The 14,429-nt window shown below is 45.6% G+C and overlaps 1 protein-coding gene across 1 annotated transcript in view; it reads left to right on the plus strand.

Moving 5' to 3' along the window:
• The first annotated feature begins 2,884 nt into the window (after window positions 1-2,884).
• Window positions 2,885-14,429, plus strand: part of LOC118361563 (zinc finger E-box-binding homeobox 1-like) — a 73,711-nt gene continuing 62,166 nt past the window's right edge. Inside the window, exon 1 of the mRNA XM_035741586.2 lies at window positions 2,885-2,983. Coding sequence (XP_035597479.1) covers window positions 2,926-2,983 — 58 coding nt within the window. The 5' untranslated portion in view covers window positions 2,885-2,925. The remainder of the gene's footprint in view (window positions 2,984-14,429) is intronic.

The following is a 14,429-nucleotide window of genomic DNA, read 5'->3' on the forward strand; positions in this document are numbered from 1 at the left end:
CATAGCACTTAATAGTTTTTGCGACTGCACTTGAAGAAACCTTCAAAGTTCTTGAAATGTTCCGAATTGACTGACCTTCATGCCTGTGCCATTAAACCCCTACAACTCATCCAGAACGCCGCAGCCCGTCTGGTGTTCAACCTTCCCAAGTTCTCTCACGTCACCCCGCTCCTCCGCTCTCTCCACTGGCTTCCAGTTGAAGCTCGCATCCGCTACGAGACCATGGTGCTTGCCTACGGAGCTGTGAGGGGAACGGCACCTCAGTACCTCCAGGCTCTGATCAGGCCCTACACCCACACAAGGGCACTGCGTTCATCCACTCCCTACCACTGAGGAAGTACAGTTCTTCAAAACTGTTCGCTGCTCTGGCCCCCAATGGTGGAACAAACTCCCTCACGACGCCAGGACAGCGGAGTCAATCACCACCTTCCGGAGACACCTGAAACCCCACCTCTTCAAGGAATACCTAGGATAGGGTAAGTAATCCTTCTCACCCCCTAAAAGATTTAGATGCACTATTGTAAAGTGGCTGTTCCACTGGATGTCTTAAGGTGTATGCACCAATTTGTAAGTCGCTCTGGATAAGAGCGTCTGCTAAATGACTTAAATGTAAATGTAATGTAAATGTTAAAGTAATGACGGACTGTCATTTCTCTTTGCTTATTTGAGCTGTTCTTGCCATAATATGGACTTGGTCTTTTACCAAATAGGGCATCTTCTGTATACCAACCCTACCTTGTCACAACACAACTGATTGGCTCAAAAGCATTAAGAAGGAAAGAAATTCCACAAGTTAACTTTTAACAAGGCACACCTGTTAATTGAAATGCATTCCAATTGACTACCTCATGAAGCTGGTGGAGAGAATGCCAAGAGTGTGCAAAGCTGTCATCAAGGCAAAGGGTTGCTACTTTGAAGAATCTCATATATAAAATTGATTTTGATTTGTTTAACACTTTTTTGGTTACTACATGATTCCATATGTGTTATTTAATAGTTGTGATGTCTTCACTATTATTCTACAATGTAGAAAATAGTACAAAATAAAGAAAACCCTTGAATGAGTAGGTATGTCCAAACTTTTGACTGGTACTGTATATATATATATATTATTGTTGGACATAAAGACTGTAAAAACACCAGGAAATCAGTTCCAATTGATTTCACTACAGATACACTACAAATGTATGTGGACACCAGCTTGTCGAACATCTCATTCCAAAATCATGGGCATGAATATGGAGTTTCTCCCCCCTTTGCTGGTATAACAGCCTCCACTCTTCTGGGAAGGCTTTTCATTAATGTTGGAACGTTGCTCCGGGGATTTTCTTCCATTCAGCCACAAGAGCATTAGTGAGGTTGGGCACTGATGTTGGGCGATTAGGCCTGGCTCGCAGTCGGCGTTCCAATTGATCCCTAAGGTGTTTGATGAGGTTGAGGTCAGGGCTCTGTGCAAGGCAGTCAAGTTCTTCCACGCCGATCTCGACAAACCATTTCTGTATGGACCTCACTTCATGCACGGGGTCATTGTCATGCTGAAACAGGAAAGGGCCTTCCCCAAACTGTTGCCACAGAGTTGGAAGCACAGAATCGTCTAGAATGTCATTATATGCTGAAGCATTGAGATTTCCCTTCACTGGACCTAAGGAGCCTAGCCCGAACCATGAAAAACAGCCCAAGACAGTTATTCCTGCTCCACCAAACTTTACAGTTTGCTCTACACATTGGGGCAGGTAGCGTTTTCCTGGCACCCACCAAATCCAGATTCATCAGTTGGACTGCCAGATAGTGAAGCGTGATTCATCACTCCAGAGAAAGCGTTTACATTGCACCAAAGTCAAATGGCGGTGAGATTTAAACCACTCCAGCCAAAGCTTGTTATCACTCATGGTGATCTTAGGCTTGTGTGCAGCTGCTCGGCCATGGAAAAACATTTTATGAAGCTCCCGAGAGACAGTTCTTGTGCTGTCGTTGCTTCCAGAGGCAGTTTGGAACTCGGTAGTGAGTGTTGCAACCAAGGACAAACAATTTTTATGCGCTACGCACTTCAGCACTTAGTGGTCCCGTTTTGTGAGCTTGTGTGGCCTACCACTTCGTGGCTGAGCCGTTGTTGCTATTAGATGTTTCCGCTTCACAATAACAGCACTTACAGTTGACCAGGGCAATTCTAGCAGGGCAGATATTTGACGAACTGACTTGTTGGAAAAATTACATCCTATAATGGTGGCACGTTAATAGTCATTGAGCTCTTCAGTAAGGCCATTCTACTGCCAATGTTTGTCTATGGAGATTGCATTGCTGTGTGCTCGATTTTATACACCTGTCAGCGACGGGTGTGGCTGAAATAGCCAAATCCACTAATTTGAAGGAGTGTCCACATACTTTTGTATATATATTGTACATGTGGCCGTATACAAATGTAAACTAGTTTTGAAATGATTGTGTTTGGGCTTCTTGCGGCCAAATGGGCAGTCTACAAATGATTTGTAAATATGTTCTGGCCCCCCGACCATTCACTCAAGAAATCTAGTTGATGATCCCTGCTCTAGAGCTGTGACAATGTCTGTCATCATGCATCGGTATAGGCTCTACTAGGTTGAGCATGTTTTAACCATAAGGTTCTTAGTCAATTATCTGTAGATTCCCGTAATGATATGGCCCCAACCATACCAGAAACTCAGAATAAAATCTTTATATTTTTTCAAAATATAATCATGTATAAATGGTGCGATGATCAGAAAGAACGCATAGAGTAGGAGTTTAAGGTTGGCGGGTCCTACGGTTTAGGAGGTGTAGAAGGTAATGTCGTAAAGCAGAGTGTCGTAAACCAGGTGCAGGGAGGGGAGGTGAAGCAGAGGGAGGAGGGGGAGTGGGGGCGAAAGAGGAGGTGACTCTCCAACAGCATTTAGACACAGCGAAAGGATCATGGCGGATGGCCCCAGGTGTAAGCGCAGAAAGCAGGCGAATCCGAGGAGGAATAACGGTAAGTAAAACTACTCCAATTTCCTTATTTTTCTGTGGTGAAGTGGACTACAATGAGTTCTATCGAATTCTCGATTCTCCTAAAACTTTGGGACCCCCGGAGTCGCGTTTTTAGTGGGTCAAAGTGCTGGAAAGTAGCAAGTAAGCGCACAATTATAGCCCTCTGTGGTGTACCGTTATACCTGGCTCGCGACTCTCCCACCGCCTAGCGGTTGAGTGCACCACCCTGGACCGTTATACGCACCTAATCTCGTCCCTGCACTCGCTTTTGTTCCCCGTTCAGTCCCTTTTCGATTTGATTTAAATCCTCTTTTCGTATTTTTTTTTTAGTTTTCAACTTGATAGCTTGTTTCACCTTCTTTCTCTCGCCTTCAATTTGGCTAGCTTTCTAAAACCGGTGTCTGGGAATATAACCTTACCTGATTGTTTTTTGCGGACCACGGTAGTTTGTCACCTTCTTTATCAATATATAAAATAGATTGATGTTCTGAATCGGATATGAGTGAATATGTGTAAAAGTTGTATTTCCTCAATGCACTTTGGAGAAACTGAACTGTTTCTGTCGCTTTTCTATTCGTTTCACGCACCGTAGCAGGTTGCGCGAGCCTTGATAGGACACTTGCTACATCGTGGGCTCGGGCCCACCATCCATGCATTAGAAAATGTTTTTAATGTGAAAATTACACTGTTCTGCTGCTTGATCATCTATTCAAATGCATGCCGTTGTGTTAGGTAGGCTACACGCTACTTTCTGTCTTATTTTTCGTTGTAAATCATGTGTAGTGGAGATGCACGCTTTCTCACCATTGACAATGGCAAGTGTGCATTAAAAAACATTCGAAAAGTTATTGCTACGATAAGTAGAAAATATGTCGAATAAGATAAGGTTGTTATATAATTAATCAACAGAAATGCAAATGACCGTCGAGCTAAAAAAAAAACATTGTTTCTGTAGCATGCATTGTTGGGTAATGTTTTAGAGACTGGGAAGGGTAGCTCACGCGCTGTGCGTGTGAACAAGGCACAGCCTATATAAGGAATGTGCGTTTACATCCACAGTCGCGCGCTGGGAATTCAGATTTTATAGGTTTGTGTGCCGCGGGAGCGAAACTTGCAGTTGGAACCAACTTGTTCATCCATTGTTTTTTATTAGATACATCATTTTTGTTGTTGTTTGTGTTTTGTGTTTGCGGTTAAAAAGACTGCACTGTAGGGTTGGCTGGGTAGCCAGTGCGTTTTCGCCGAATCGTTTTTTTTCTGTCAGTAATTTAATTCATGTCATAGTGAAGTGCTTTATCTGTAAATTATATTAAAACCGACTTGCAAAGATCATACTATTCGGGGTTGCATGTCAATCCGTTATGCTTTTTTTGTAAACCCATATCATGTGTTCTCGTGTTATTTCGTTATTACTAGTGACTTTTGTTTCACCATCAGAGGTGGGCGTTTTTTACGCATAGGAATAATGTTTGTTTTGTAGGCTGTTAGTATAGGTTTTCTGAAGAAGAAAATATATATATTTTATCCCGACGACATGCGTAGCCTATAGCCTCATGCAAGTAGTCAGCAGCGCCAGTGTTCGAGCCACCCAGCGGAGCCTGCAGGAATATAAGGACATGTTTACTTGATCTGGAAAACGGGGCTTTGGTGTTTCGAAACACCCCTCTGTCAAAACAAACTTAAAATCTAATTGCTGGCGACTGAATACGCTGAGTTAGAGAAGGAATCGTCTCACTGGAATCTGTCTTCCAAAGCAGTGGAGAGCGGCCTCTGTGCCGTGCGCTGCAGCAAATGGCAACTTGTGCAGGTAGAAAAGGCAACGGGTGTCTGTAGGCGCGGCATGCTGTCATCGTGTCAATATGTTGTGATTTTTTGTCATGGAGGAGTCGCTTGTTGTGCTTACTGTCATTGTTTGTCATTTTATAATATAAACCTAGGATATTTCTTGCCAGTGCTCGGTTGACAACGGTGAATTTGTGCTTTCACACTTTATAGCGGAGTTGTTGTAGCGTGTATTTGCGGCTCGTTCATGGTCCGTGGTGAATATTTACTGCATTCGAGTCACCTCAGAGAAATAAAGACGCACCTGGTAGGTGCTGACAGATGATATAATTTGTACACGGTTTAATATGAGTAATTTATATACAATTCTAGAAAATAATTCAAACGTATTATTTATTGACATTTTTTGCATAATTTGTTTTCCTTTTTACACTTATTTTAATTTCTTCACTTATTTTCAATTTTGTGTAAATTACATGTCACTGTAGTGTTGCCCATTTGATGTTCATTTAAAAAATAAACTGAGTTAGCCTATGTTTTATTCCTTATGTTATCTAATTTAGCAGACACACTGCTTGCCTCAACTGTGTTATTTATGCTGGGTGTTCAGCCTAAAAATGGGTTCCCAGGTAAAAAGAAACCCCCTTTTAGAGAGGGTAGTGATTTGATTGCTTTGGGACAGGACAGGACAGGGGGCGATCTGGCAGTTACTGAAACCAAAAGGTGCTTGGCGCCAGCCCTGTATTGGTTGTCTTACTGGGCCTGGAGCTGGTCCTGACAGAGCAGAGCAAGCTGAGATCAAGGTGAGCCCCGTCACAGCTGTAAACATGGAGGTGCTAACAGCCGGCCAAGCAGGCAGGACAACAGGTGTTTGCAATCTGTGGGACACTGTCTCCACTGGCTTCCTTGGTCACTTCTATCCTGACCAGGACTAGTCCAGATCCCATCAGGAATAGCAGCAACCATTCCCCGGACTGGTAATTTAACACCGCAATTTGGGAATAGAGGAATGCGGCCCGGTATTAACATTCTTAGCAAAAATAAACAGTCACTCTTGGCCTGTCTTTGTAAACGTGTGAAAGTGGAGGTTATAGGGCCTTCATTTCAAAGGAACTTTCCATATAGGTATTTATTTGAATGGATCAAAGGGGTTCACTCTTCTCTCTCTATCTCTCTCTTGTTCCTCTCTCTCTCTCTCTCTCTCTCTCTCTCTCTCTCTCTCTCTGTCACTTAATCATCCTACATAAGAGGAAGAATGGGTCTGTGGGTCTTGGCTTCCGTAAAGCTGTGATGTAGTACAGGATGTTTATTTGACTGGTAAAACTATAATTAGTGCGCTGGACTAATTTTTGCCCCTAAATAATATTGAATGTAACCACACGCTGTAAAGTTGTGTGAGAACAATAAATGAACACTGTGGTTGAGCTACAGTTCTTAAGAAAATAAGATGTTTTGGCCATTCCAAAGGCTTCAGGGGGAGAGGGGTTTTAAAAGCCATCTGTTTTAAAAAGCCATCTGTTAACATTTAAAAGGTCTACCCCTGGTGAGTGGAGTTTAGCAGAAGAGGACATTTTCATTTATCAGTTCTTTAACTTTTGAACAACTTCCTCTGCTGCATATGAAAGTGCCAAGTCAGAGGAACGTCCCCCACCCCCTTGTCTCCTCACCCCTCCTCACCTCCCCCAGTCCTTTATTCCGGGGGAAGACACAGTATCCAGGGGTGCTTTTGCTTACCCCCTGACCTAGGCACCCATGTGTTCCTCCACTATGACTTCACTCCCCCCCCCTGTGCCATTGTTGGGTCCCTTCCAGCATGTCCAATTGTGTTTGTGTTTAAGTCCCTTCAATGAAAGGGTCCCGAGGGGTATAAAAGCATGGGGGTTGGCTCTGGACTTTAGTCTCCTCCCCCTGCTCCCTCGACCCCTCCCTCCCTCCATCCCCCTGACCAGTACAACCCCTCTGTCCTGTTGAGTTTGGTAGGGGAGGGAGGAGGGAAAGGGAGGAGGGAGGGATGACAGTGAGGTGCTGCTGGAGAGGAGAGCCAGTGGGAAGGAAGGTGGACACTCACTCACTCTGTCAAACACAACTGATCGCTCCCTTTACATGAGAATAGTCTGAGTGTTTCCAATGGAAAGTAGTGCAAAGGATTCATTTTGGGTAGTGAGGCAAACTAAGAAGTAGGATATGACAGGTTAAGGACAAATCTCTAGTCGAGGAACTGTCTTTTACAGACCTCTTGAGGTTTGAATAGGCCTCATCATGTTTTCTTCTTTTGTCATTTTTATGTTTCTCCACACGTTTTAAAATGTTTGATATGAAATTATAATCTCTGCACCACGTCACACATTTCAATGATTTCCCAGCAGACAATTCTGTTTGCGCTCATAATCTGATGCTACTCAAACCCTTTCCCACTGTTGTTGAGGCAGCTTAATGATTAGCAAGCTCCTATAGAGGTATTGCATTACCCTATAAAAATGTGCTCTCCCTTCCCTTAGAAAAGCAGTTTTAAACCCCAAGTCAGTTTCACTAACCCCCTTAACTACGCTTGGATGTCCTTTATTGGGGTTGTGTGTGGGATGAATGCTTAAATGAACCATTGTGTGTTAAAGCTTTGGTTGGAGGAAAGCCTGAGGAGAAAGAGCCGAGTTACCTTTGCAGCCTGCTCGCTCTACCACATACACTGTCAGTGGAGGAAGAAAAGGCCCATTGAGTGGGGCCGGCGTGGGGAAGGAGAGGCCTTTTCACACTCTGCTTGTGGGAAACTTCTCCCCCATACTGGGCATGGCTATTTGCATATGACCCATTCTCTTCCCAGAGACCCCAGTACTGACAGAGGAATCCGTGGAAAGCTCTGAGAATTCATCACAATCTCCCTCAGTCTCACGACACGACACTCAGGTTTTTGCGTTTGCGTTTTTGTTGTTGTTGGATGCCCCAGCCTTTCTTGTTTTTTTTCCCCTTTTGTCCATGTCATGCTCACTTTTTTGCTGAAGGTTTGTCTATGCCTCCTGACTATCATTTTGTGTTGTGTTTTTCCCGTGTGTAGTCTAAGCCCTGTATTTAGTGTTAAACTGAGGCCACGTCCCATAACGTGCTCCAGCAGCCGGCAGGAGTTCCTCCCCATATAACCCAGATAGGGCCCACGACGGAGCTGCGTGACTGTGCGGGGGCCAAGGCTGACATAATGAATGAGGAGGCATGAGGGATGGAGTGTCAATAATGTTGTTGAAAGGACAGAAATATCCTGGAGTTGTTCAGCTGGGGGGTTGCGGGGGAAGAGGGGGGAGGTTGGGTGTGTAGAAGGGGAGACTATACACGGCAGGCCCAAGTGAACTGAACAAAATCATGACGGGGGGGCTCAGAAGGAGCAAGAGGAAGAGAGGGCCCCAGCATAGGCTCTCGTTCTAGCTGGATCAGGAGCCTTCCTCAGTGGCTCAGATCCAACCAGGGGACTGGGTATACAAACTTCTAGATGGAATCTGCTCTACGGGGGAAACAGCGCCACTGTCCGCCCAACAGCCGTTGTTATTGGTTTTGGTTTTGTTTCGTTGACGTAGCAGAGGTGGGGAGCGTAGGGGGAGCGTCGCACACCAGGGTAACATATCAATCACAGTGCATATGCTGCTGTTCTATCGCACGTGCAATGATGTCAGAGGGGAAAAAAACAGTGTTCGTTGTCGGCAGTAACTTCTTTGTTGTTGTAACATCGCAAACGGACGTGGCAGTTTCGCCATTGTCCCTCAAGCAATGGAAATAACTCGTTGATTTGACCAATGGAACTTCTGCACGTAAGTGTGTGCGCTCAGCTGTTTACAATACAATGGGCTTACAGTATCCGTATCCAGCACTGGGACTAGAGAACACTTTAGTGTGTTGTTGTGACCGTACAGGAAGTGCCTCCAACCTACACTCTCCTCCTCTTCCTCTCCCCATTACTGACTCCCCAGAGTGAGTCATAGACAGACAGGTGTGTTGGTGAGATGACCTCACCCAGCCCACAGCCTCACAATTTCTGTGTCGATTCGAGAAATGCCTTCCTCTCTTCATCTCGCTCTCTCCTTATCGCTCCTCCCTCGCTCTCTGTTCTTACATGGATATTGAGACAGGTGCGATAAAATTAAGTCCAAAAACAAATGGTGTCTACTCCTCCCTCTCTCTCTCTCTCATTATTCCATCCCTCCTACCGATACCATATTACATAGAAACAGGTGGGAGTTGAAATGATAGTCTGAAGTGAAATAAAGCTTCTACTCCTCCCTCTCTTTCTCTACCTGTCCCATAGACCCTGCCATGTGGGAGCTGAAATGATAGTGTCCCGTTGTGTATAGCTTATAGCCGGGCGAGATGGCAGCTCCAGGATCAGTTGGTGACATGTCTTTTTGAATAATGTGTTTTGTGGCTGCTCTTTAGGCTGGACTAGTCGTGTTGGGAGTTGACAGTGACCCTACTGTCTGTTGCCTCAGCCTCCCCTCGCCTCCGTCTCCTCCTCTTATCCCCCCTGTACCTCTGTGTCTGCTGCTTCATCCTCTCTTCCCACTCCCTCCTTCTCGCTCCCCTCTCACGCGATCGCCTCTCTCCTTCACCTGCCCCCCCCCCCCTCCTACTCTCATATTGCCTCTGCCTCCTCTCTCCTCCCTCTCCTCCCCTGTTTCTCAGTGGAGCGGTTAATGAAAGGTCTGTGTTAACAATAGACAGGCAGCAGGCGCTGAGCCGCCAGCCCTGATCATGCCAGTTTGTGTTTGGGCCACAAACTCATCAGTGGAATCTTTGTTCCTCACCTTTAACCTGACAATTCATTCTCAGTTTCCCTGAAAAACGTGACAGTACAAAGCCAATGGAGCAATATGGTGACTTTATGCTGACAGATCGTAACGTTTCTTGTGGTGCGTCTTTTTGAGTCACTCATCATTGCTTGTCATTATTACCCCCTGGCCTGCATGTACTATAGCTGTGATGATATCAGGCAAGACAGGCATTGGCCGGGGTCAGAAGTAGTACACTGCATAGAGAATAGCGTGCTATTTGGGACTCAGCCCAGAGGGACGTGTGTGTCCAAGAGCCATCCTAATGATCTGAAAATGTTGACAGAGACTAAAACGGCTCCTGTGATGTCCCTGTCCCCGGGCCACAGTTAGTGACTTACACAGGGGCCACGCAGTCAAGTAGCTAACTAGCACACTGCTTTAACAGAAACCCTAGTCGCCTTGTTTATTAGTCAGGCAGAGAGGAGAGGAGGGAGGCAACGCTGAATGTCAGAGTCTGTAGACATCACAACACACAGGAGTAATGAGAGAGCGAGACAGAGAGAGAACGAGAGAGGTAGTTGCCTGAAAACAGAGCGTGGTAGGGAGGGGAATGGGACAGGCTGGAGGCTTGAGACAAGCGTAATGTCCACAGTATCGTCCCTGGACCCAGCGTCACTGAGCATGTGCAGCTGAGCTGGCCTGGCCCTGCTAGTGCAACAGAGATACAGGGAGTGAATCGTATTGTTTCAGCAGAGCTCAGGCTGAGACAGGAGCGCTCTCACATTTAGTCATCGAGGCTTCCGCCCAAATGGCAAGATTTTCCCTGTAACGTGCACTGGTACGGGCCCCTACTGGCCCTGGTCAAAAGTGGTGTACTTAGGCCTAATAGGGAATAGGGTGCCATTTGGGACACATCCCTGGGTGATGAACGAGTTTGGCCTGTAAAACAGCTTTATAAACGGTTTATTCCCCGAGCTGTTACACCGCCATCCCATATGCTGCTTCCACCGATGTCATTGTTCTGTGTGTTAAGTACACGTCTCTGGGGAGTTGGTGAGCTGTAAGCACATCTCTTTGGTGTTTTTTTTGCTCTTCATTGCTTACTGTCCTCATTTGATCAGGTTTCTGTGTGTCTAGCTACCTACCAATACTCACCTGATGTCATTGACTCTAGACTAGAGCAAAGTACACCTACCTACTGTAGCTACCTCTCCAAGCGCCACCCCTCGGGCTCTCTGTCAACTCTGGGAGCAGAGAACTCTGATCGAACCAGTGACTACCCTTTTGACCTGTCCGTCTCTCTGTTATCGCTCAGGTGTTTGGCCTCAGCCTCGCTACACACGCTTCATCCACAGAGTCGGGGTGGAAGGGAGAGAAGGAGTACAAACGTGGTCGCTATAGCCAGACAGTCCCACATCTGTCCCTCCTCTTGGCCGTAATGACGTCATCCTTGCCGTGCTCATTACTCAGGCACCCAGCTTCCTGTCGCGCTCACACAGAGGGAGAGCCAATGAACCGTGGGTTTTAATTGATCATGTTTAGAGTCATATGACACCATTAATTAGTGCTTGTAGTTGTTTGTGTGTTTGTTTGTTGTTTCCTGCTGCCGGCTCGTGGTGTGTTCTAAACAGAGGACCAGGCATCATTAGGCGTCTCATCTGTTAGCCGCGCGCCACTGAGCTAACATCACATTATTTTGTAGCCTGGCACTGGTGGTGCGCTACCCCCCTCTCTATCTCTCTCGCTCTCTCTCTGTCTGTGTCTCTCGCTCTTCTTTCTCTCTCTGTCCTTCTTTCTCTCTCTCACTTTCTCTTCCTTTCTATCTCTCTGGCAGCTGCCAGGGTTCTCCCACTCCAACATGAGCAGGTGCTGCAGGCATGCAGGAACTCACTACAGCGCTCATAAATAACACCTGACAGAAGTATTAGAGAGAGAGAGAGAGAGAGAGAGAGAGAGAGAGAGAGAGAGAGAGAGAGAGAGAGAGAGAGAGAGAGAGAGAGAGAGAGAGAGAGAGAGAGAGAGAGAGAGAGAGAGAGAGAGAGAGAGAGAGAGAGAGAGAGAGAGAGAGAGAGAGAGAGAAGAGTGAACGAGATTTAAAGTTTCCTCTGGCATGAGAGCTATACCAAGGAGAGCAGGGCGTGATTCACGGTCAGCTCTGTTCCTCAGCCTCCTGCAGAAGGAGATGCTGCTGTTAACCGGGACCAATGTGAATGAAGTGGCTGTCTACCCTGCCTGCCCTTCTCTTATGTATTTGTTCACCACCTCCACTCAGCTTTCTTCTACCAACGACCCATTAAAAATGTAAGCCAAATAGCCCACACTTTCATGCCACATCAAATTAGTTTAAAAAAAAAATGTTTTACAAAGATAAGGGCACCACACAGACAGAGGGTATTGTCATTGAGGTCTCTTTTGCTGCAATTAAGGACCGAAGAGCTTCTGAACAACGCTAATTGTCCGGCACTCTAAAAGCAAATGAAGTGGTCAAACAGGAATTCAATTTCATGCACACTTTAATAATCTCGCACAATTATGAACTTGTACCGCAAAGAAATCAAATAAAAATGATATGCAAGGACATGCGTTTTTAGCCACTTCAGGACAACTATCGATCACTCGTTCAGTCAATCATTTCTCTGATTGGCTAACCTATGAACAAAACCAGGAAGTCTAAGATTACCCAGGATGCAACCTGAGCAGTCTTTATAAAAAATGGTGGGTAAATGAAGGTAGTTCACTCAGGCCGGTCTACTTAAGGGGGTGGCTCTCCCATAGACACCAATGTGATAGCAGCTGGGTCTGGTCTACTTAGTTCATTGACTTCCATTGAAACAGAAGAAATGAGGGAGTGGAATGTCTCACTTCCTCTTCTGTCTCTGGTCTTTATCTCTGTCAAAACAACAGTGTTCCTTGCCTGGGTTGCGCCCCAAATGGCACCCTTTTCCATATATAATATAGTACACTACCACTTTTGACCAGAACCATATCTGCCCTGATCAAAAGTAGTACACTGTATAGGGAATATGGTGCCACTTAGGATGCAGCCTTGGTCTGGTCCTAATCAGCTAAAGGCAGCATTCCCAGCCCCTGTGGAAGGCAAGGGACCTATTTAAGGATTCTTGTTGGAGGTTGGAAACAACATAAAATACGGGTTAGGAGGACTAGCTGTGCTGCCATATAGTTTTAAAAGCTCTGTGAACTTAGCAGAAGAAAACAACTTTTGCGAGAACAGTATCAAAATGTTAGTTGCGTCAATTGAGGGAAATAGCTGCAGACACAGGTTTTATGAAAGAGGTCTGACTCTGGCCACACACGGTATCGAGCTGCCGTCTGTAACCTCCGCCTCTCGCCCGGCGTGCTGACGAAAGATGGTTGGTTTTGATTTGGTGGGGAAAGTTTGTCATCGTTTGTTTGATAGGAAATGGTCCATTAACCCTGTCACCCATTGCTTTATCAAGCCAAATTGTCGACCATTCAAAATGACACAATGTGACCCATCCTCCTTTCTTTTGAGTGTGTGACTCTGGCATCAAACGTTTCCCCAACGACAACCTGCCTTCAATACAAAATGACCCGGTCCTTATTCTGCCATCTATGCTAACTGCCCTCATTCACTGTAGCGCCCTCCTGCCTTCTAAACAGGGCTATAAAGACGCTTCATTCAACCAGTAAAAAGCCCCCCTGCCCAATGTGTGTGTGTGTGTCTACACCCCTGCCCAGTGTGACTGTGGCCTTCCTTGTTCTAGTGCCAGGATGTAGCCAGTCTTCCTTGGCACCGTTGCCATCGTGGCACCATGTACAATCCATTGATAATATATCTGTGTTATGTAGGGTCCATCCTATATTATAGGATGTTGTTACTGCATGTAGTGTTAAGTCTATTCTACACTGAAAAGAGAAAGGTTCTACAAATGGTTCTTCCTCAGCTCTTACGGTTCCTTGGAGAACTCTTGCCCGATAAAGGACCCTTTGACTTCAGTGTGGGGTTCTTGGCGTGGCATCTACGGTTCTTCAGAATTCTAAAAGGTTCTGGAAATGTATGGGAGCCTGCAGATGTGTCCCTTTCATAGCACACAGCAAATTGGCCAGTGTTAAGTGGTGTTGAATTTTCAGTGTAACATTACTAGTGTTGATTCGAGAGTTAAGAGAACACTGTGAAGAGTTAAAGGTGCTACACATAGGATTTTTAACGAATGTTTGCATTGTAGTGGAATAGTGGAATGATAGTGGAATGATCGTGTGTCACAGTATTACTTACCCACCAGTGTTGTGATTGGCTGTGATATTCACCTATTGATTTCTCCCGCCGGAGCGTCGTCCCTTGTCAAACTAAGCAGTTCTGACTTTGTGGCTGTGTTATGGAAATTGTTCTTGTCTTTTCCTGGTTGCTAAAATTCTCCACTCTTCGCTCAATTTCAGTTTATGTGAGAACAAGCACTGGATAGTGTAAGGAATCATTGTACCATCTAAATCGCTTTGAAATATATTTTCGATAACAAAAATATATATATTTTTTTACAGCTGTTTAAAGTAATTTTTTCTGATCCTAGATCTGTGCCTGTATGGTCAACTTCACCTCTGGAGTGTAGAAACACCAAGGGTCCATATTCACAAAGCGTCTCAGAGTAGGAGTGCTGATTTAGGGTCCGGTACTCCCTCTTATTTATTATGCAAAGGCTAAACTGATCCTAGATCAGCACTCCCAGGCCTGAGAGGAGAGGCGAGTCAGGGTTAGTGGGAGCTCACTCCCTGTTGTTGACGCTACCGTAACCTGTGTCGGGTGAACAAGGTGATGGGTGCTGCCATGGGATTACCCGAGAAAGTCACATGGTCTGTCTGCGTGTGTGTGTGTGTGTGTGTGTGTGTGTGTGTGTGTGTGTGTGTGTGTGTGTGTGTGTGTGTGTGTGTGTGTGTGAG

Source organism: Oncorhynchus keta, chromosome 28 (genome assembly GCF_023373465.1).
Source record: "Oncorhynchus keta strain PuntledgeMale-10-30-2019 chromosome 28, Oket_V2, whole genome shotgun sequence".
NCBI classification, from domain to species: Eukaryota; Metazoa; Chordata; class Actinopteri; order Salmoniformes; family Salmonidae; genus Oncorhynchus; species Oncorhynchus keta.